Genomic DNA, 21034 nt, shown 5'->3' with positions numbered 1-21034 from the left:
CCCTGGAGAAGGGAAAGGCTCTCCACTCCAGTATTCTGGTCTGGAGAATTCCATGGACTGTATAGTTCATGGACTCGCAAAGAGTCGGACACTAATGAGTGACTTTCACTTCCACATTTCACTTTTCTTACATTCATGTGTCAAATATACATATGAATGGTGCCTTTCTCTTCCTCCCTATGAAGCAAAGTTTCTCAATCATGGCACTATTGACATTTTTGGCTACCTAGATTTTAAAATATATCTTTGCTCAATATAAAGCTCCTCATTGGCAGATATTTTTTAGCACTCTAAGATATCATTTTGTTTTTTTCTGGCCTCAATTATTTCTGATGAGTAGTTAGTCGCCTTTCCTATAATATATGTAGGTGTTATTTTCTTTACATAGATACCGATTTTAGATTCAGTGAGCATGTTAGACCTGTGGGTTTGTAGTTGGAATCAAATTTGGGAAATTTTAATATTTCTTTGAATATTTTATGCTCTATTTCCCTCCCTCTAATTCTGGTACTTATTTACGTGTACATTAGACTACTCGATAATGTCACACAAGTCATTTGGTTGTTTTTTTTTTTTTTAATTAAATGCTTCAGTTTAGATGCTTTCTTATTTCCTTTCTTTAAGTCATATGATCCTTTCTTCTGTAGTGCCAGTCTTGTTAATCCATTACAGACTTTTCCCATATATTTCATTTTTCAGTTTTAGGATTCTGATTTGCTTGTTTTTAAAGACTTTCACATCTTTCCTGAAATTCTTCCTTAATTAAACCCTTATATCTATCTCTTCCTATAATTTATCTTATTTATAGTGTTATTGTAAACTAATCATCTACCAGTTCCAAATCTGGGTCATTTTTGGATTGTCTTTTATTGACAAAGTTTTATTCTTATTAATTACAGAACACATTTCCTGCTTGTTGCCGTGTATGTTAATGTTTTATATATACTGGATGATAAATTGTAAAGACTTTGTGTTATGTCATCTTTCTCTGAGTTATGTTCTAGCATAATTGAATTATTGGTGAATATAATCTTGATTCTATAGAGTATTGATTTTAGACTTTGTCAGAACAGATCTATTTTAGTTTTGCCCTTGGTACTAGGGCCTAATTCTTAGTCTGTGGGTGTGATCCTTAGCACTGTTGTGGCCCTTCTAGAGTTTCAATGGAAACACAAGGTGCTTACCAGCCCCTCTAACTTAGGTGAGGTTCAACCTTAAACTTTTTCTCCTCAGGACTAGGCAGTTGCTGAAATCTCTGTTCAGCTCTTTTAGCCTCTAAGCTCTTGTTTCCCTTTAAATTCTTTTGCAGTTTAGGATTTATCCAAGGATTAAGAAGTTGCAGATGTGGAAATTTCCTCCTTATAGTTCTTCCTTTCTGGAATTTCCTCCCTCAATTGCCAACTGCTTTAGCAACCCAGAACTCTTACTTTTGGTTTATCAGCTCAGTAAGACTGCTGTTCTCTGCTTAAGCTCTATCCAGATATTCTGAGCAAACTGGGAATGCCTTCTGGGGGAAATGCTGGTTAAATGGGGATATCACCCAGACTGTGTTTTTTCAAAGATCATAACCCTTCCAGTTTTCACCTGCTTTTCTTGGTTTCCAGTGCCTCCAAAGGGTTGTGCTTTATATTTTTTTCCAGGGGTATAAAAATTATCAGCAAAATGATTGGTTTGATACGAACAAATCTGCCATTAGTGCAATTGGATTCATCATGTTGTTTTAAATAAACGATATAGGTGGGGATCAATTCTTCTGAAATAATTACATTTTGGCAGAAGGCAAAACCTAAAGCAAACAAAATAATTTTTAGTAGGCTTTCTAATAATATGCAGGTGCAAAAGCACTTTTGGAACAGACAACATTGCACATATAACAGCAATCTGCTCAGCAAATAGGCTATAGGAATTCATCTCCTAAAAATCTCTCTCTCTCCCATTGAAATTTAACCTTTTTTTAGTATCCCTGAAAAGAATACTGTAAAAATGGAAAGGATATTGTCCTCAATGTCAGGAACAGATTTCTATATATTGCATAGCTAACCATTCTGGCATATGAATATAATAATAATAATACCTGCCTATATTACCTCCCAAGCAGCTTATCTATCTTTGGGCTTCCCTGGTGGCTCAGATGGTAAAGAATCTGCCTGCAATGCAGGAGAGCTGGGTTTGATCCCTGGGTTGGGAAGATGCCCTGGAAATGGGAACAGCAACCCACTCCAGTATTCTTGCCTGGAGAATTCCATGGACAGAGCAGCCTGGTGTGCTACAGTCCACGAGGTTGCTGAGAGTAGGACATGACTAAGCCGCAGAGCAGCTTATGTCACCTTCAATTCCTAAACTTCTCTTTCCTCTCCCAAATAATTGAGCATCTGGCTCAAAATGTTTTCCTCCTCTTGCGATCTTGGATCAAATCATCAGTGATGTCACTATTCACGTGGTATTCCACTAGTGACCAATACTTCACAGTTCCTCATTCTCTTTGGCCCAGCTCTCATGTATTTATATCCCTTATCATTTGTTCAGGATCAGTGTCACCTCCTTTCCTATGGCTCTGTTCTATTCATGATTGTTGGGGTCTTGAAATCAGTATCATCCTACATTTACCACATCCTTCTTATTGTCTAATGTACACCTGGATAAGCCTAGGTGTACTAGGCAGGAGATGAGCTCCTAGCAAGCAGTTGCAAGCACCATGTTTCTTTCAAAGAACTCACTCGTTTAAGCAAACTTTCTTGCAATGAGTAAAAGATAAGCCGACAAAGTGTTTTTCACTCCCTCACAATCACTGAAGCTTGTTTACCCTATACCTTTGATGAGATCACTCTTTCCAGTCTGCTGTATTTCAGTTTACTACTACAACATCATTAATCCGTTTCAGTTCTGTCTCTCTCAATTCAGTGATTTGTGGATTTAAAACCATGTGTTCATACTATACCCACAAAACTAAAAGAAAAAAAAAAAGCCCTGTTCCTTCAGCCTAACCCTGTTTTCTTGCTTATTAACCTTGAAGACGTAAATATTTCTAGGCATAATCCTTGGCATCTTTCCACATTTTCTTAAATAGACAGGAGTAGACGTCCCTGGTGGTCCAGTGGTTGAGATTATTCTTGCCAGTGCAGGGGATGCAGGTTCAATCCCTGGTCTGGGAAGATCCCACATGCCAAGGAGCACCTGGGTCAATGTGCCATGGTTACTGAAGCCCTGAAGCTCTAGAATCTGGGTGCTGCAAATACCAAAGCCTGCCTGCTTAGAGCTCATGCCCTGCAAACAAGAGAAGCCTTCACATACAACAAAGAGTAGCCCCTGCTTGCTGCAACTAGAGAAAGCCCACACAGCAACAAAGACCAACACTGCCAAAATAAATAAATAAACGAATTTAGAAAATAGACAGGGTCTTCTGTATGCCCCATGTCCCGCGCCCCACTGCGGGGCGGGTTTATAACATAAATGGCATTATTTTGAGAGAGGGATAACTTAGGTATGGTATTGGGTTTTTTTTCTTTTTGCAGCCTAAGGCAGTTAAATCCCATGGATGGAGGAGCCTGGTAGGCTGCAGTCCGTGGGGTCGCTAAGGGTCGGACATGACTGAGCGACTTCACTTTCACTTTTCACTTTCACACATTAGAGAAGGAAATGGCAACCCACTCCAGTGTTCTTGCCTGGAAAATCCCAGGGACGGGGGAGCCTGGTGGGCTTCCATCTATGGGGTCACACAGAGTCGGACACGACTGAAATGACTTAGCAGTAGCAGTAGCAAGGCAGTTGTAAAATAACTTAATGTAGCTTTTTACAACTGTGTATTCTATAGTATTTTTTCTTTTGGTGAAATTTTAACTGTTAATGTTTTTGGCATTGTGCTGTGTACCATTTATTAAATAAAAATTTTAGAATAAAAAAAAAATAGACAGGAGTGAAGGAGCATTATGACAACTTGACTCCTGTATACTCTGCCATTAGCCAGCACAGTGCTTTAGATTACTCCCTTAACCCTTCATTTCCCTATTTATAAATTGAGGAAAACATTTGAAAACTCACCCACCCCATCTCAGTATTTTACCAGCTCACTGAAGCTACAAAAAAGCAGATTCCAGGATACCAGACACAATGGAAGAAAGGGATGAGGGACTGCCTGCCACGTGAAGTCTTGAAGTCCCCATCAGTGAAAATTTAGGCACCATGAGACTCAGCATGTGACAGACCAGACCTGGGATGTCATATGAATGGCAAGGAGGCAGCCTAGATAGAGGTATTTGCTGGTCATTTTACTCCCCAGCACTGTTCTGGAATCTCTTACTCAAGGTTTCATGCTCTTTGCAATCTTGTTGTAGCTCCCCACTATTCCCTCTCCACCTCCAAAATGAAAGTGAAAGTGAAGTCACTCAGTCGTGTCCAACTCTTTGCAACCCCGTGGGTAGTAGCCTGCACCAGGCTCCTCCGTCCATGGGATTTTCCAGGCAAGAGTACTAGAGTGGGTTGCCATTTCCTTCTCCAGGGAATCTTCCCTACCCAGGGATCGAACCCAAGTCTCCCGCATTGTAGACAGACGCGTTACCATCTGAGCTACCAGGGAAGTCCACCTCCAAAACTTAATCTAATTGTCATTCTTAGATGGTACTAGTAATGAAACAGTTCTATTCCACATTATTGTTTATATTTACCCAATAAAGTTTTAAGTTCTATAATATGCAAAGCATGCAATGTTATTGCCCCATAATCTTAAAAAAATAAGAGTAAAATTAAATAAAATATAATTTTTTATTTCCTTATGACTTGTGCTTGCCTCTCTCTAGTCACCCTCCACCCCTGTAGGTAAATACCTGTAGATAAATAATTTTTTATGGGGAAAGGATTCCTGAAGTCTTATTTAAACAGTAAAAAGCAGAATTAGTTAATAATTTCCAAAGGTCAGTTTCTTCCCTGTGACTTCTTTGGTTGAAGTTGAATGAAATGATATAGCCTATATATGTGTTAAAATAAGCTCAGAACTATGTACTTTTTTCTTTACTTAGTCTTATGAGAACTATAACCATTTTTATTGAATTACACTCAAAGCAAATTACTTGGAAAGCTGCTTTGACAAGGGTAGAACATTATAAGCAATAAATTTAATATACCTGTGTTATAAAACCAGTGTCAAGGGACAAGGATAATACCTACATTTCAAGGTGAACTCTTACAGTGGACCAAATCTCTTTGAGCATTAGCAGTGGAATCTATCTGTAGTCTAATTAACCAAATGAAAGAAGAAAAGAACTTTATAATAGGTGCTTCATACATAAAACACAACTTGACCTTTAGTCATAAACAAGCAACCTGTTCTGAACAAAAAAGGAGAAATGAAAAATTAATCATAGCAACTGAACAATTGCTTCATGTAGATAATTATACTGTATCATTCAGGCATAACCTCCTTTTTTTACTTGGGGCTGTTTTTCCTCTTCAATAGAGCAAGCTTTGGAATCTTTGATTCAATTTTGCTATTGCCTTTGCCTTTAAACACAGTAACTTAGAGAATAAATTCCATTATTTTGTCCGTAGCCAAAGCCTAAAGGTTTTCTAATTCCCCTCCCCCCAATTAATGCTATAAAAAAGATTTTTTTGTCTATTTACCATGTGAAATTCTGATCTATACTGCACAGAAACTCAAGGCATTTTTAATAATTTGATGTTAATTTGACTTTATTAGTATGTTTTTGTAAAGTGCAAAAGCCATGGATCTTATATTTAAGAGGGAATGTACTTGTACATTTGCTCATAGTAATTTTGTTTCATTCTCTTTCCTACCTGCTCTCTTTTTCCTGTTTAAAACACAGTGTGTTACAACTATAGTGAGGCAAGAGATTCCTATAATACCTATTGCTGTCAGAACTCCTTTTAATATAAGATCATCTCTGGCAAGAACAGGAGAAGAATTTGGGAGAATCAACAGAGATGCCTGTGCAATGTTAGAGACAGCAGACTTTAAGGAGTTTCTATCTACTGCTCGTATTGCTATATAAATTCTGTGGCTTTTTTGTGCCTCTCCATCAGGTTGATGTTCAGGTCTGTTTGTGAAAAGCTCTGATGAGAATTTAAATATCTCCTTGGTACCAGCTTGCTGAGGATTTAACTTCGATGTATTCACTAAAATGGCATTGGTAAAGTCATCTTGAATATTCTGCAGACTTTTACTCACTCTTATTTCATAGCTGTTAGCTGAAATTAAAAAAAAATACAAATGGGAAGTTAAGTGATTTTGAATAAACTCTCTAGTTTATTAGAAATGGCTTAATGACAATAGCAACCAAAAAAAATCAAAATACCTATGAATAAACAAGGTGAGAAATATGCATATGAACAAAACTTTTAAGACACTACATAAGGACTTATACTAAAAACTGAATAAGAGAAAAGTTTTATTATGTTTTTCAATAGCAAGATTCAACACAGTAAAAGATGTTATTTTCCTTAAGTTATTTTGTAAATTTTACATTATTTTATTAAAAGTACCTCTAGTTTCTGTTTTAACAAGCTTATTGCAAGTTTAAACAGAAACTAAATAATCAAAATTAGCCATATAAATTTACAAAATAGCAAATTTTTAGTGGAAGGACTGTCTTTATCAGATATAAAAACCCTGCAATACTTCAGTAGCTAAAAAACTGCAGTACGGGTGCATGAATAGATTCATATACAAAAATTGACCAAGATATATTCAGGAATTTAGTATATGATAATGATAGAATCCAAGTTAATGGGGGAAGGTACAAATTTCTTGATAATGATATTATAACAATTGGGCAAAAAGCTGGAAAAAATATGATCCATACTGCAAACATTTTTTTTTCAGGATAAAAACTCCAAAGTAAGTAAAAAGTCTGATGTAAAAAAATATTAAGTAGTAGGAAACAATGAATGAATTTCTTTAAAAACTTGAAGTGGAAAAGGACCTTATAATTAGGACTCAAGATTCAGATGCCATAAACAAAAAAATCCATGAATTTATATACATAAAATAAAATTTTTCTACATGGGAAAAAGACTCCTAAGCAAAATATAATCATATATGTTAATTGACAAAAATATTTATAACTTAAAGATAAATGGTAATGATTCAGTAGCTTCTATTGGACTAACTCACTAGCAGATAATAGATATAAACTCTGAAGAAAGAAAGGGGAAAGAAAAACTAGAATCCAATAAAAACGAATAAGAACCAAAGGAGTTACAAACTGTAAAAGAAGAAAAGCAGATTGGGACTGATCTACATTTATACAACTTTTCCTTTGAAGGTACTTTCCACTTTAGTACAGATATCTAGAACTGATACACAAAGCTAATATCTTCTTGGTCTTAAAAACGAAAGGAGAAAGTGTGGGATTGCCAGAGTGGTTGAAAATTGAGGGAACTGCAGAGGGATGAGCCCCAAATCTGGGTATTAGCTTCTCTCACATCATTGGAAGACCTCTGAATTATACATGTGTGGGTGAAAAATCGAGGACTCAAGGGAAAAACCACAGCTAGATGGCTGATAAATGGAGTGGAGTCTTATGCCAGTGCCCATCACAGGGGAGATATAGAGTTTGGAGTGTGAGTCTTGCCACATTAAAGGAGCTTGGTAAATATCTTGACATGCCTATTAAAGCACTATAAAAGCTGTGCCTTAGGAATAAAATTGTGTACCAGGATTAGGGGATATGCCATATGATTAAGAGCAAGACTGAAATAGACAAACACTAGCCAAAAGTAAAACCAAGCATCCTAAAATTCTAGGTGATCCAAGGTATCTACTAGAAAATTTCAAAACTCTTCAGGGGAATACAACAAAGTCCGGAGTCTGTAACATACTACCATATGTTCAATATATAATAAAAATTACTAGACATGCAAAGAAAGAGGAAATGTGATATGTAGTCAAGAAAAATATCAGCAAATCAAAGCAGTCACAAACGATAGATTTGAAATTAATAGACAAGGGTCTTAAAATAACCATGGTGAATATGGTCTACACACAAGACAAGCTGGATATAGTGAATGAAGGCAGAGAAAATTTGAAGAGAGATATGAAGACTTTAAAAAGGAAACAAATGGAAATTTTAGAAAAATATACAGAAAAAAATCATTTGAGAGGATTAGTAGCAGACTGGACACGATGGAAGAAAGAATTTGTAACCTTGAAGACAGGTCCATTAAAGAAAAGGAACAAAAATTGAACGGAATCTCAGTGATCTTTAAGATCCACAGACATATCCATTTAGTGTGTGTATATGATAAATTACGATATGGCATATAATACCCAGGAAGGAAAGAAGAATAAATTAATGTAGATATATTTTGAAGATTTATCAGCTGAAAATATTCTACATTTTATCGAAGGAACATTCCACAGACTTGGAGAGTACAATAATCCCCAACAGAGTAAGTATCAGAAAACAACACTTGAGTCACATCATGGTCAATCTGCTAAACACCAAAGATAAAGGAAAATAATTTAAAGCTAACTTGTCAGAAAAAATTTGGGGCCAAAAGACAATGAAACAATATATTTAAACTGCTGAAAGAAACACTTGTTGCCCTAGAATTCTACATCCTAGTGAAAAATGTCCTTTAAAAATTAAGGGACACATTTCAAAAAATTAATATTGAAAAAAATTGTTACTCAAAGACCTCAACTAGAAAGGAAATGATAAAAATTCTGATCTGCAAGAAGAAAAGAAGAAGACTAGAAATGGTATTTATACTAGATACATAATTAAAAAGGATAAATTTTTTCTCTTTAAAATTTCTTTGAAAGATAATTGTTTAAAACAAAAGCCATAATAATGCATTGTGGGGTTTATAACAAGTGTAGAAGTAAAATATATGACAGAAAGACCACAATGGATGATAGAGGGTAAATGGAAATATACTTTTGAAAGATTCACATATTTATTATATGTGTGTGTATGTGTGTTATTTGCTCAGTTGAATCGGACTCTGCAACCCCATAGACTGTAGCCTGCCAGTTTCCTCTGTCCATGGGATTCTCCAGGCAAGAATACTGGAGTGGTTGCCATCCCTTTCTCCAGGGGATCTTTCCAACCCAGGGATCCAACCCAGGTCTCCTGCATTGCGGGCAGATTCTTTACCATCTGAGCCACCCATGTCTCCTTCTATATGTGTAGTGGTATAATATTAATGCAAGGCAGATTCTGATAAATTAAGAAAAATGCAATTGATAGAACAGAAAAATCTGAGTAAATGAGGGCAGAATTTTGTTTTGATTTTCCTTATATTGTTTTGACCTTTAAAACTGTGGTAAAATACCTATCACATAAACTGTACCCTCTTTACCACTTTTTAAAATGTATAGTTTAGCAGTGTTAAGTACATTTATATTGTTGTGCTGCTATGACTTTCAAACTATATTCATGTATTATCAACTTAAAAACAAAATTATTGGTCAGAAATAATCGCTAAAGAAAGCCACCTGTAGTGCTAACTCTAATATAGCATAATTCTTACCTAAAATGGTTAAAAATAGATTCAACAGTGAACAGAATTCAACAAAGAACAGTTTTATTCTCAGGAATAAAAACAACAGGACATTCTGAGTTTTAATTAAATAATAAAAATATTCTAGTGACTATGTTTTGAGCATTTTCTAAATCTATAATAACTTTTAATAAACTATTTCTATTCCTGAGTTGTAATTAGAATAAAGCACCCTTAAAGAAGGATGGCAAAACAAAAATCACCTTCATATTCAAATTTATCAATCAGCCAATTTTCTCTTCCTACTGTGGATCAAATACAATTATACAGATATAAATGAGAAGGTAGGCTGACCATCGGATCTACACTCACAATGGAACATGTTCATTTTTCCTATGCCCTTTGTTCTCTATGGAGAAAGCCATCCCCATGGGGCTGTGCCAGAATCTTCCCCTAAATAATGAAACAAGTAATATTCCATAAGCCTTTGTGTTTACATAGATTTTCCACATACCTAGCTCTCCCTGTGTGAAGTTGATCGTCCCATTTTAAAATAAAAAAGACTGGGACTCAGAAGGTTAATTGTCATGCCTATAGTCAAGTTAGGAAGCTGTAGTATGGGAAATGAACTCATTTCTTCTAATTCCAAGCGCCGTGTACTTTCAACAATGAGCAGCTATTAAAATTAATCAGGACAATTGTGTCACTACAAAGACTCAAAACTAATTCAGCTCATACATTCATGAAAGGTTTCTTTCTGTTTACAACAGTTGCTGTCTCCCTGTGAGAAAGAAAATGGGCTGGTTCTGTATCTTTGACCTCTTAGGTATATCTCTAGTTTTGGCTTCTACCTCTACATTCCCAGTATGTTTCAGCCTATGAAAGCAGCTCTCAAGGCCATGAGCAAGACACTTAACCTCTCAGGAACATTCCCTTGCATTTAGAACAAGGGGTCAGACTAGTTTATCTTTAAGATCCTTTCAGGTTCCAAAATGCTATAACTGCTGTTATTTACTGAGCACTTAGTATGGACCAGACACTGTTTTGGGCTTCCCAGGAGGCACTAGTGGTAAAGAACCTGCCTGCCAATGCAGGAGACATATGAGACACAGATTAAATCCCTGGGTTGGGAAGATCCTCTGGAGGAGGGCATGGCAACCAACTCCAGTATTATTGCCTGGATAATCCCATGGATAGAGGAGCCTGGCAAGCTACAGTCCATGTGGTGGCAAACAGTTGGACACGACCGAAGCAACTTAGCGTGCGCGCACGCGCGCGCGCGCGCACACACACACACACACACACACACACACACACACTGTTTTAATCCCTCTCTGTGCCTTTTCTCATGCAGTTCTCTCAACTAAGATGGATACTCTTACTATCTGCTTTTTCAGACTAGAAACCAGAAGTTTAGAGAAATCAAGTAACTTGTCTAAGGCTACATAGATAAAAGGTGGTCCATCTGATTCTAGAGCTCAATACCTTAACACTACGCTGTGTAGCCTTCTGCTAGGCTACACTGTCTCCTATTTCCTAATAAGCTACTTTTCCAGTAACCAAGGTTTACACTTTCATTAGCATCTTTGCCAATAAAGTTTTAGTACATGGAGAATCAAAAACTTGACCCAGTCTTCAGGGAGTTTACTCTTTGTCAGTGGGTACAGTTCCCACTTCCTCTCTTCATTTGAAATCCAAACCATCCCTTAAGGCTTATTTTATGTTTCTCCTACATTGAGCCTTCTTCCATACAAGAAACATAACTGAGGTGGGAAAAAACTATTGTCACTGAAAAGCTTTGCAGAAGCAGCAAATTTTCAACAATTTGTAAAGATAATATATTCAATGACAGTTGTATAAGAACACAATGAAAAGATGTCAGAAGAAACAATTTGAAAGTCAGGCTGTTAGACACATGGGGAATCTTCTCAGTACAAGGAAGGAAGTGCAAGTTTGGTGCTTTTGTGGTCTGTCACTACTCCAAAGGCTCTGCTCAGGCCTCTGGCACTAGAATCTGGCCTTTGATCAGCTTCCACCCACTCTACATCCTTTTAATACCTTTAGCTCCCAAAGTCTGAATTGTACAAATGGCACCGTGTAATCCATAAAATGGTTTTTTGACTATTTTATGTCTTTTCTCTCTTAACATAGGATTATAAGTTCTTGGAGTGTAATACCATCTTAAATTACCTTTATATAATGTTTAGCACTGTTTATAGGCTTCCCTGATGGCTCAGTTGGTAAAGAATCCACCTGCAATGCAGGAGACCCTGGTTTGATTCCTGGGTCAGGAAAATCCGCTGTAGAAGGGATAGGCTACCCACTCCAGTATTCTTGGGCTTTCCTTGTGGCTCCGCTGGTAAAGAATCCGCCTGCAATGCGGAAGACCTGGGTTCGTTCCCTGGTTGAGAAGATCCACTGGAGAAGGAAAAGGCCACCCACTCCAGTATTCTGGCCTAGAGAATTCCATGGACTATATAGTCCATGGGGTCGCAAAAAGTTGGACATAGCTGAACGACTTTCACTTTCACTTAGCACTGTACCGGGCACTTAATATTGCTTAGGTGGTGCTAGTGGTAAAGAACCCACCTGCTAATGCAGGAGACATAAAAGATGCAGGTTCAGTCCCTAGGTTGGAAAGATTCCCTGGAGAAGGGCAGGACAACTCACTCCAGTATTCTTGCCTGGAGAATCCCATGGACAGAGGAGCCTGGCGGGCTACAGTCTATGGAGTCGCAAAGAATTGGACATATTGAAGCGACTTAGCACACAGTAAATAATAAAAATTCACTTTTAACAGTTATTAACCCACACTCTTAATGAAGAGTTAAGGAAATAATCCATTTCCATAATACCTTGTCCACATATATTCCCAAATTTATAATAATGATCTGGTAATATTTTGCTTGTTTCATATACTTTGTCATCTTTTTACAGTATCTTGTATATGGTAAAGAGTTGGTACCATATATACAGTGATATATATGAGTTGTTCATTTATTGCTAATAAGGTTTTTAAGAATAGTGATTGAAACTGTAATCAAAAATCTCCCAGCAAACAAAAGCCCAGGTCCAGACGGCTTCACAGCTGAATTTTACCAAAAATTTAGAGAAGAGCTAACACCTATTCTATTCAAACTCTTCCAGAAAATAGCTGAGGAAGGGAAACTTCCAAACTCATTCTATGAGGCCACCATCACCCTAATCCCAAAACCTGGTAAAGACCCCACAAAAAAAGAAAACTATAGGCCAATATCATTGATGAACATAGATGCAAAAATCCTTAACAAAATTCTAGCAATCAGAATCCAACAACACATTAAGAAGATCATACATCATGACCAAGTGGGCTTTATCCCAGGAATGCAAGGATTCTTCAATATACGCAAATCAATCAACGTAATACACCACATTAAAAAACTGAAAAATAAAAATCATATGATTATCTCAATAGATGCAGAGAAAGCCTTCGACAAAATTCAACATCCATTTTTGATAAAAACTCTCCAGAAAGTGGGAATTGAAGGGACATACCTCAACATAATAAAAGCTATATATGACAAACCCACAGCAAACATTATCCTCAATGGTGAAAAACTGAAAGCATTTCCCCTAAAGTCAGGAACAAGACAAGGGTGCCCACTCTCACCACTACTATTCAACATAGTTCTGGAAGTTTTGGCCACAGCCATCAGAGCAGAAAAAGACATAAAAGGAATACAAATTGGAAAAGAAGAAGTAAAGCTTTCCCTGTTCGCTGATGACATGATCCTCTACACAGAAAACCCTAAAGACTCTACCAGAAAACTACTAGAGCTAATCAATGATTACAGCAAAGTTGCAGGATATAAAATCAACACACAGAAATCCCTTGCAGTCCTATACACTAATAATGAGAAAATAGAAAGAGAAATTAAGGAAACTATTCCATTCACTGTTGCAATGAAAACAATTAAATACTTAGGAATATATCTACCTAAGGAAACAAAAGACTTGTACATAGAAAACTATAAAACACTAGTGAAAGTAATCAAAGAGGACATGAATAGATGGAGAAATATACCGTGTTCGTGGATTGGAAGAATAAATATTGTAAAAATGAGTATACTACCCAAAGTAATTTATACATTCAATGCAATCCCTATCAAGCTACCAACAATATTTTTCACAGAACTAGAACAAATAATCTCACAATTTGTATGGAAATACAAAAAACCTCGAATAGCCAAAGCAATCTTGAGGAAGAAGAATGGAACTGGGGGAATTAACCTGCCGGACTTCAGGCTCTATTACAAAGCCACAGTCATCAAGACAGTATGGTACTGGCATAAAGACAGAAATATAGATCAATGGAACAAAATAGAAAGCCCAGAGATAAACCCACGCTCCTATGGACACCTTATCTTTGACAAAGGAGGCAAGAATATAAAATGGAGAAAAGACAGTCTCTTTAACAAGTGGTGCTGGGAAAACTGGTCAGCCACTTGTAAAAGAATGAAACTAGAACACTTCCTAACACCATACACCAAAATAAACTCAAAATGGATTAAAGATCTAAATGTAAGACCAGAAACTATAAAACTCCTAGAGGAGAACGTAGGCAAAACACTCTCCGACATAAATCACAGCAGGATCCTCCAAGACCCACCTCCCAGAATATTGGAAATAAAAGCAAAAATAAACAAATGGGACCTAATTAAAATCAAAAGCTTCTGCACAGCAAAGGAAACTCTAAGCAAGGTGAGAAGACAACCTTCAGAATGGGAGACAATAATAGCAAATGAAGCAACGGATAAAGGATTAATCTCCAAATTATACAAGCAGCTCCTGCAGCTTAATTCCAGAAAACTAAGTGACCCAATCAAAAAATGGGCCAAAGAACTAAACAGACATTTCTCCAAAGAAGACATAAAGATGGCTAATAAACACATGAAAAAATGCTCAACATCCCTCATCATCAGAGAAATGCAAATCAAAACCACAATGAGATACCATTTCACACCAGTCAGAATGGCTGCTATCCAAAAGTCTACATGCAATAAGTGCTGGAAAGGGTGTGGAGAGAAGGGAACCCTCTTACACTGTTGGTGGGAATGCAAACTAGTACAGCCACTATGGAGAACAGTGTGGAGATTCCTCAGAAAACTGGAAATAGAACTGCCATATGATCCAGCGATCGCACACCGAGGAAACCAGAATTGAAAGAGACACATGTACTCCAATGTTCATTGCAGCACTGTTTACAATAGCCAGGACATGGAAGCAACCTAGATGTCCATCTGCAGATGAATGGATAAGAAAGCTTTGGTACATATACACAATGGAGTATTTCTCAGCCATCAAAAAGAATGCATTTGAATCAGTTTTAATGAGGTGGATGAAATTGGAGCCAATTATACAGAGTGAACTAAGCCAGAAAGAAGAACATCAATACCGTATATTAACGCATATATATGGAATTTAGAAAAATGGTAACCTAAACCCTGTATAAGAGACTGCAAAAGAGACATAGGCATTTAGAACAGTCTTTGGGACTCTGTGGGAGAGGGTGAAGGTGGAATGATTGAAGAGAATGGAATTGTAGCATGTATATTATCATAAGTGACCAGTCCAGGTTCGACGCATAAATTTTCCTCTGTTCATTTCTTTGCATTTGTGCTTTTTTAATAAAATTCTTTTTTAGAAATAAAAAAAAATAAAAAAAAAAGAATAGTGAAATTTTTCATAATTATAATGCCAGAGACATACCCTGATTGTTTTTAACTCTGGTGATAGAGGTGAATATCACACCTTTCTAGACAACAATTTGTGAAAAAAAAGAAGGGATGAAAGCACATGTTTATGAGTTAAACAGGCACCTACTTGCTAGTTGGTATACTCATGGCTAATTGGTCAATTTTGCCATTGCTGGGTCATCAAGTCAGTTATGACTGAGTGATCTCAGCAAGTTAATACACATCTAACCACTCCCTACCTCCTGATCTTTTGTGATTTGAGATTTCACATCGTAACAGGCTTGATGTGCTTTAGTCATCCGGCTGGAGTCACCCTACCCATCCTGCAGGGCCATTTATGTGAATGTGTGAAATCCTCTCTCCCTTTCTAAAGCCCTTTGTAATATCAGTTCTAAAGCCCCATTCAGCTGTATTTCTTCTTCTGAAGCCATTCAAAATCACTGATACTGTACACCCATTTTCTTTGTACTCTTAATTCAGTGGTATAGTTGAAACCACTGAGAACTGGGAACACAGTTACCAGTAGTCTGAGCTTGCCTCTTCTCACACTGCTGTGCTTCTGAGGCAGTGAGGAAAGAGGAAAAATACTAGATGGCAGGCACCACACTTACTTTTACATAAAGATGGGAGTGAGTGTGGGTGGCCGCTTACTTCAAATAGGAAGCTAGAGAACTCTAGCAACACAAATCAAAAGCACAGGAAATTTACTGGGCCCTCTTTCTCCTCCATTTTGTATTATATATGTCACCTTAGTTCCTATTTATAATACTTTGTGAAATAGATAGACTTAGTTCTATTTTTCACATATGCAACTGAGGCTAATAGAATTTAAGCAAACTGCCAAAGATCCAACAGCTGGACTTGTTGTCACAGTGGGGACTACTTTTTGGCTCAAATGTTAAGTTACAGCTGTTTCCATTATACAGTGATACACCCATCCCACAGTTTCAATCAATTCATATCTCCAAACTTTAAATTAGGAGAATCCTTAAATTAGAAGGTAAAATATTTCTCTTCCTTCTTTTCTAGCAAGAAGAGATAGACTGTGATAACAGATTTTTCAAGACAAAACTACAATATTGGCTGTTTCTCAGCAGTGCAGAATTATTTGTAATTAAGACGCTTTCTGGAGAGAATTATAAGCCAAAAGAAAACCCACTTTGAAAGCAAGACTGGCAAAGGCCTAAGGTGGCCGCTGTTATTCACTGATATTGACAAATTAGCTTTCAAGATAGAAGGTTGGTTCCTACAGAAATCTCAATCAGAGGCTTTAGGAAATCAACCATTTCATGTGTAACCAATGATAATCATGTTCTGGTAATGGCAAAGATGTTGGAACATTTATTCTTTCAGGAAATTTAGTCTGTTGATCTGTTGAGTTGCTATCAAGAAATGAGGTAGGTGGAAGCCTGGAGGCTGGCATAAAAGCATTAGAAACGAGAGGGTAGAAGAAGGAACTCATCATGTCCAAGCAAGGGCTAGAAAGCCTCAAATTGGAGAAGAGGTCCCAGCCTCCCTAGCAAAAAATGAGCACCAGAAGTAGGAGAGGACAGTGTGCCAAGTACTTCATGACTTACAGGAATTATTCCCTTAAGCTTGAATTGTAAATCCTTGAATTTACAATTTACCATTCAATCTTCAGAAGACTAATCACCTCCAGTATTTAAAAGTCTCTGTCATGTAAAACCCATTTCTTTTGACTAGATCACTGTTACATGTGATATTTATGTTTCCAACAGAGGTTTCTATATTAGTGTCAGTAAGTCTACCTGGACTTCTTCAATCCTTGGGGAGCTGATACATTCTCTTCCTGTACTCCAGGATACATGGCCTTATCAGCAACTCAAAACTTTTCATGACAACCCTCTGAAACTTTGTCAGCTGTAAATCCCCAAAGCTGTTTTTACCCAACTGACCCCTGACAGTTACTGGAAATGCCACTTTGTAGAAAAATAGATAATGAAAACAAGAAACCTACCCTGGCCCTGGTCTAAGTCTTCTCCAGGTGCTGTCCAAGATAAAATCACCTCTTCTTCCTCTTTTACAGCTTCCAGGTCAATAATTTTGCATGGTGGAAACACATCAGGATATGGGTCAGCTGGAACGCCCAGCACAGAAAAGGAGCCCCCTGAGCTTATTCGGCTAAAGCCCCACTTTTGGTCCTCCTCACTCCTGCCCACTGATTTTCTTGGGGCATTCATCTGAATATTACCTGTGACATCAAAGAAAAGAATAGCCAAAACAACAAATTACAATCTCCTGGATAGCTTGTTTTTATAGATTATTGACATTTTAAGACCTTATTTCCTTTGTTACATCTTTAGAATAAGTGTATTCAACAGTTCTTTTACTCATTCAACCATTCTTTCACTCAATAAGTATTTTGAGGGCGTATGCTGTGCCAGCAATCATAGACAAAACAGTATCCCTCACGAAATATATAAGTTCTCTTTATAAACACGTTTTATAATTGTGACAAATGTTGGAAGAAAAAAAAGGAAGGGTGCTATGCCTGCCAATACAGGACACGCAGGTTCCATCCCTGGGTCTGTAAGATGTCCTGGAGAAGGAAATGGCAGCCCACTCCAGTATTCCTGCCTGGGAAATCCCATGGACAGAGGGGCCTGGTGGGCTATAGTCCACGGGGTCATAAAGAATTAGACAGGACTTAGCAACTAAGCAACAACAAATAATTTAAAGTGGTATCAAGGAAGTAACATTTAAAAATTTCCTATAGTATTAGTAGGAGTCAGGGAGGTAGAGCGTGGAGGTTAAGAACATTCCAGGCAGAGAGAACAAGCTGAGTAAAAAATCCTGAGGTATGGAAGAGCTTTGCATATTAGAAAAATTTAAATCTAGAAGGAAGATAGTTTGAGGTGAGACAGGAGAGAGAAGTTCAGGCAGGACCTTGTGGGCCACTGTAATAGTTTTATAGTTTAATCTTACATGCTGTGGGGAGGCAAGGCAGTGATATGGTCACTTTGCTCTCTGACAGGTCACTCTAGCTGCTCTCAGCAGAGAATGGACTAGCATAGCGATCAGTGAGGCTACTGCAACAGTCTAGATAGAAGAAGATGGTAGCTTGGGCTGGTGACAGCAGTGGAGGCGAGGCAAGTAGGCATTTTTAGATGCATTTTGGAGATAAAAATCAGCAAAATCTGGTTATGCATTTGAATATGGAATGGTAAAGGAGAGAAAGTTGGTGAACAAAAAGAATAACTTCCACCTTCCTAAAATGAGCAAATAGAAAGACCAAGAGGAGAAGACAAATTAAAATTTCAAGGTTTGTGGTCCCTGTAAATCTTCTAATTGATGATGTCAAGGAGCCAGTTAGACACAGAGTTTAAGCTCAAAGAAGAAGTTTTAGCTACATTTAATAATTTTGAACCTCCAAATTTGGAAGTTATCAGCATAAAGATGTTATTAAAGCCATGTAGGTTAATGATATTACCCAGTAAGAATTTCAGCTGTAAAAACAAATAGCATTTGCTGAGTGCTTGCTATATATCAGGCACTTTTTAAAGTACCTTCCATGTATCAACTATTTAACTTTTTCATCAGTGCTATGAGGAGAGCACAATTACCCCCATGTTTATAGATGATGAAGCTAAGCATACAGTCCAAGTGACTTGCCCAAAGTCATACAACTAGTAAATGGAGGAGCTAGATTTCAAACTCAGGCAGGCTCCAGATAGAAGAGTGAGATGGTTAAGACTAAGCTCTGATAATTGCCAACACTTAGAGGCTTGGCAGAAAAAGAGGAGGGGAAAACGAGCCTAAGAATAAAAATTCCAGAGAATAAGAGGTAATTCGGAGAGTGTGGTATCATAGAAACCAGGAAATGACAAAGGAGAAATCAATCAGCTGTGTCAAGTAAAATGAGGACTGAAATGTGTCCTTTGGACTTAACAGCAGGTGGTCAATGGTAACTAGAACCAGAGCAATTCCAGTAGAGTCATGGTCATGTGGCTGGAAGTCTGCTTGCAGTGAGGCAAGAAGGTACAGACAGATTTAATTTCAAGGAACTAGATGACAGAGAGTAAAGAGGTGGACAGTAGCTTAAGGGGGACCAACAAAATTTCTTTTTAATATTCTTGAATGCTGCTCAGAGGGATCAGTAGTGTGGGAACATGCAAGGGAGAGCTCTCAAGCTCTGAATGAGCAGGTGGGTGGGATCTACTGCAGATTCAGCAGAGGCCCTGGGGAGGGGAGGAAGGGAGTGGTTGCTGCAGTGTCTGGAGGTTCGGTTGTGTGAAAACAGCGCGGCTGCCATTTTGTGCCATACTGTGCACATTCAGGGTCATCACCTGAAAGTGAGCTAATGGATGTTATGTGAGCTAGGCATGCTTAGAGAAATCTAAATTTCTCTTTCTGTGCTATCAAGGGCCTATAAGAAGCACACAGATAAAAGCAGAGTTGAATTTGACTTTTCTATTCTCAGTGTACTGTAGATACTGATATTTGAATCCTTTAAATTCATGGCTTTCAAAAAGACACCAGTCTGTAGTCTGCAAGCTCCTTGATAGGAATCAAGTCTTACTGATTTGATATCAGTAAGTCCTGGAATCCCAAGTTCCTAGGACTAAGCCTGTCACTTAGTAGGCTTTCAAAACGCTGTTGTATAATATAAAGGAGGAGATATCTATTTAGAAATGAAGTATTACATCTAGATACAAAATCATATCTTGGTAGTAAAGTTGAGTTACCTTGAGAATTGATTTACACTGGTTTTGAAGTAATCAAATTATTTTAAATATAGGTGAGAGCAAGTTATATTCTAGCAACACAAAAAATATCAGGAGATGCAAATCTACTGTAGCATCTTAATTGTTTTCTACTGAAAAATACATATAGTAGAAAAGTATAGAATCATGCTATTGTATAGTCCAAATGATTGGTTATAGCTGCTAAAATACATGTAAGTATTCTTAAAGATTCTGCTGTTTTGCAAATAAGAATGCTTCCAAACATTTTTAAGATTATGTTTAAAGACTACAGTATATTTCTGTTTGTTATCCTTTAACCACTGCTTCCTATCAGGAACTACTATAATAATGGTGTTTAAAAGAGATTAATTCCAAAAAAAATAAATAAATAAAAGAGATGTGTATTGTCTATGCATTTGGCACTTTTATCTTGAAGGAAAGCAGAACATCTTCAGGAAGCCCTCACTTTCCCGTAATATCCACACTCATATTTTTCCAGGAACTCATTTCCTGTGTGGATTGTTTGGGCTGCTTGCTTCCTTCTTTAAACTGCTAACAACTTTTTGCCTCTTCCTTTTGCCTAAAGCTCTATAGAGAAATATAGGAGTTGGAACTGAGAAAATTCAATTAATCCCCTTGCCTGGTAGTAATTCTGATAAAACAGTCACAAGAAAGAGGTCAAATAATCTGTGGGAATTACCTCCTGCCTTCCTGTTATCCACTACCATAAATCACTAAAGATTGAAGAGATAATCAACAAACTATGCACTGACTTGCACGAGTTTTGAAATTCACCTCTCTCTAGTACACACACATACACACACTCACTAGAAACACACACACTAAATCAGGTTATTCAAATCACAGTGTTTATGATTCTTACCATTTGTTATGTAACCTGGTACGTACATAGCATGACTTCCTGGAATAGAGTGGGCTAGGGTGCTCATGCTGGGAGAATGGTTGACATGCACTTTCAAGCTGTATCTACCATTTACAGCAAAGGAGAAAAAATACCTCGAGTAAATTCCATCATTTTTTATAACATCGGCACCTGTTTATATATATAAAAAAACCCTCAAGGTCAGTACTTATCACAGTTGATTACTAACATTTAATTAAATCATTAAATAAGAT

General features: G+C 37.3%; 1 protein-coding gene across 1 annotated transcript in view; it reads right to left on the bottom strand.

Annotated features, from left to right (window-relative positions):
* Window positions 1–4696: 4696 nt before the first annotated feature.
* CLCA2 (chloride channel accessory 2) overlaps window positions 4697–21034 on the bottom strand; it is a 48009-nt gene continuing 31671 nt past the window's right edge. The window contains exons 12-14 of the mRNA XM_055401556.2: window positions 20781–20951; window positions 17170–17403; window positions 4697–6198 (exon numbers count right to left, since the gene is read on the bottom strand). Coding sequence (XP_055257531.2) covers window positions 5756–6198; window positions 17170–17403; window positions 20781–20951 — 848 coding nt within the window. The 3' untranslated portion in view covers window positions 4697–5755. The remainder of the gene's footprint in view (window positions 6199–17169; window positions 17404–20780; window positions 20952–21034) is intronic.

The sequence above is a fragment of the Moschus berezovskii genome, chromosome 4, assembly GCF_049115385.1.
Source record: "Moschus berezovskii isolate FMDL1 chromosome 4, NW_MosBer_1.0, whole genome shotgun sequence".
Lineage (NCBI taxonomy): Eukaryota > Metazoa > Chordata > Mammalia > Artiodactyla > Moschidae > Moschus > Moschus berezovskii.
Note: the sequence above shows the minus strand (reverse complement) of the source record. Positions and strands in the feature narration are given on the sequence as shown.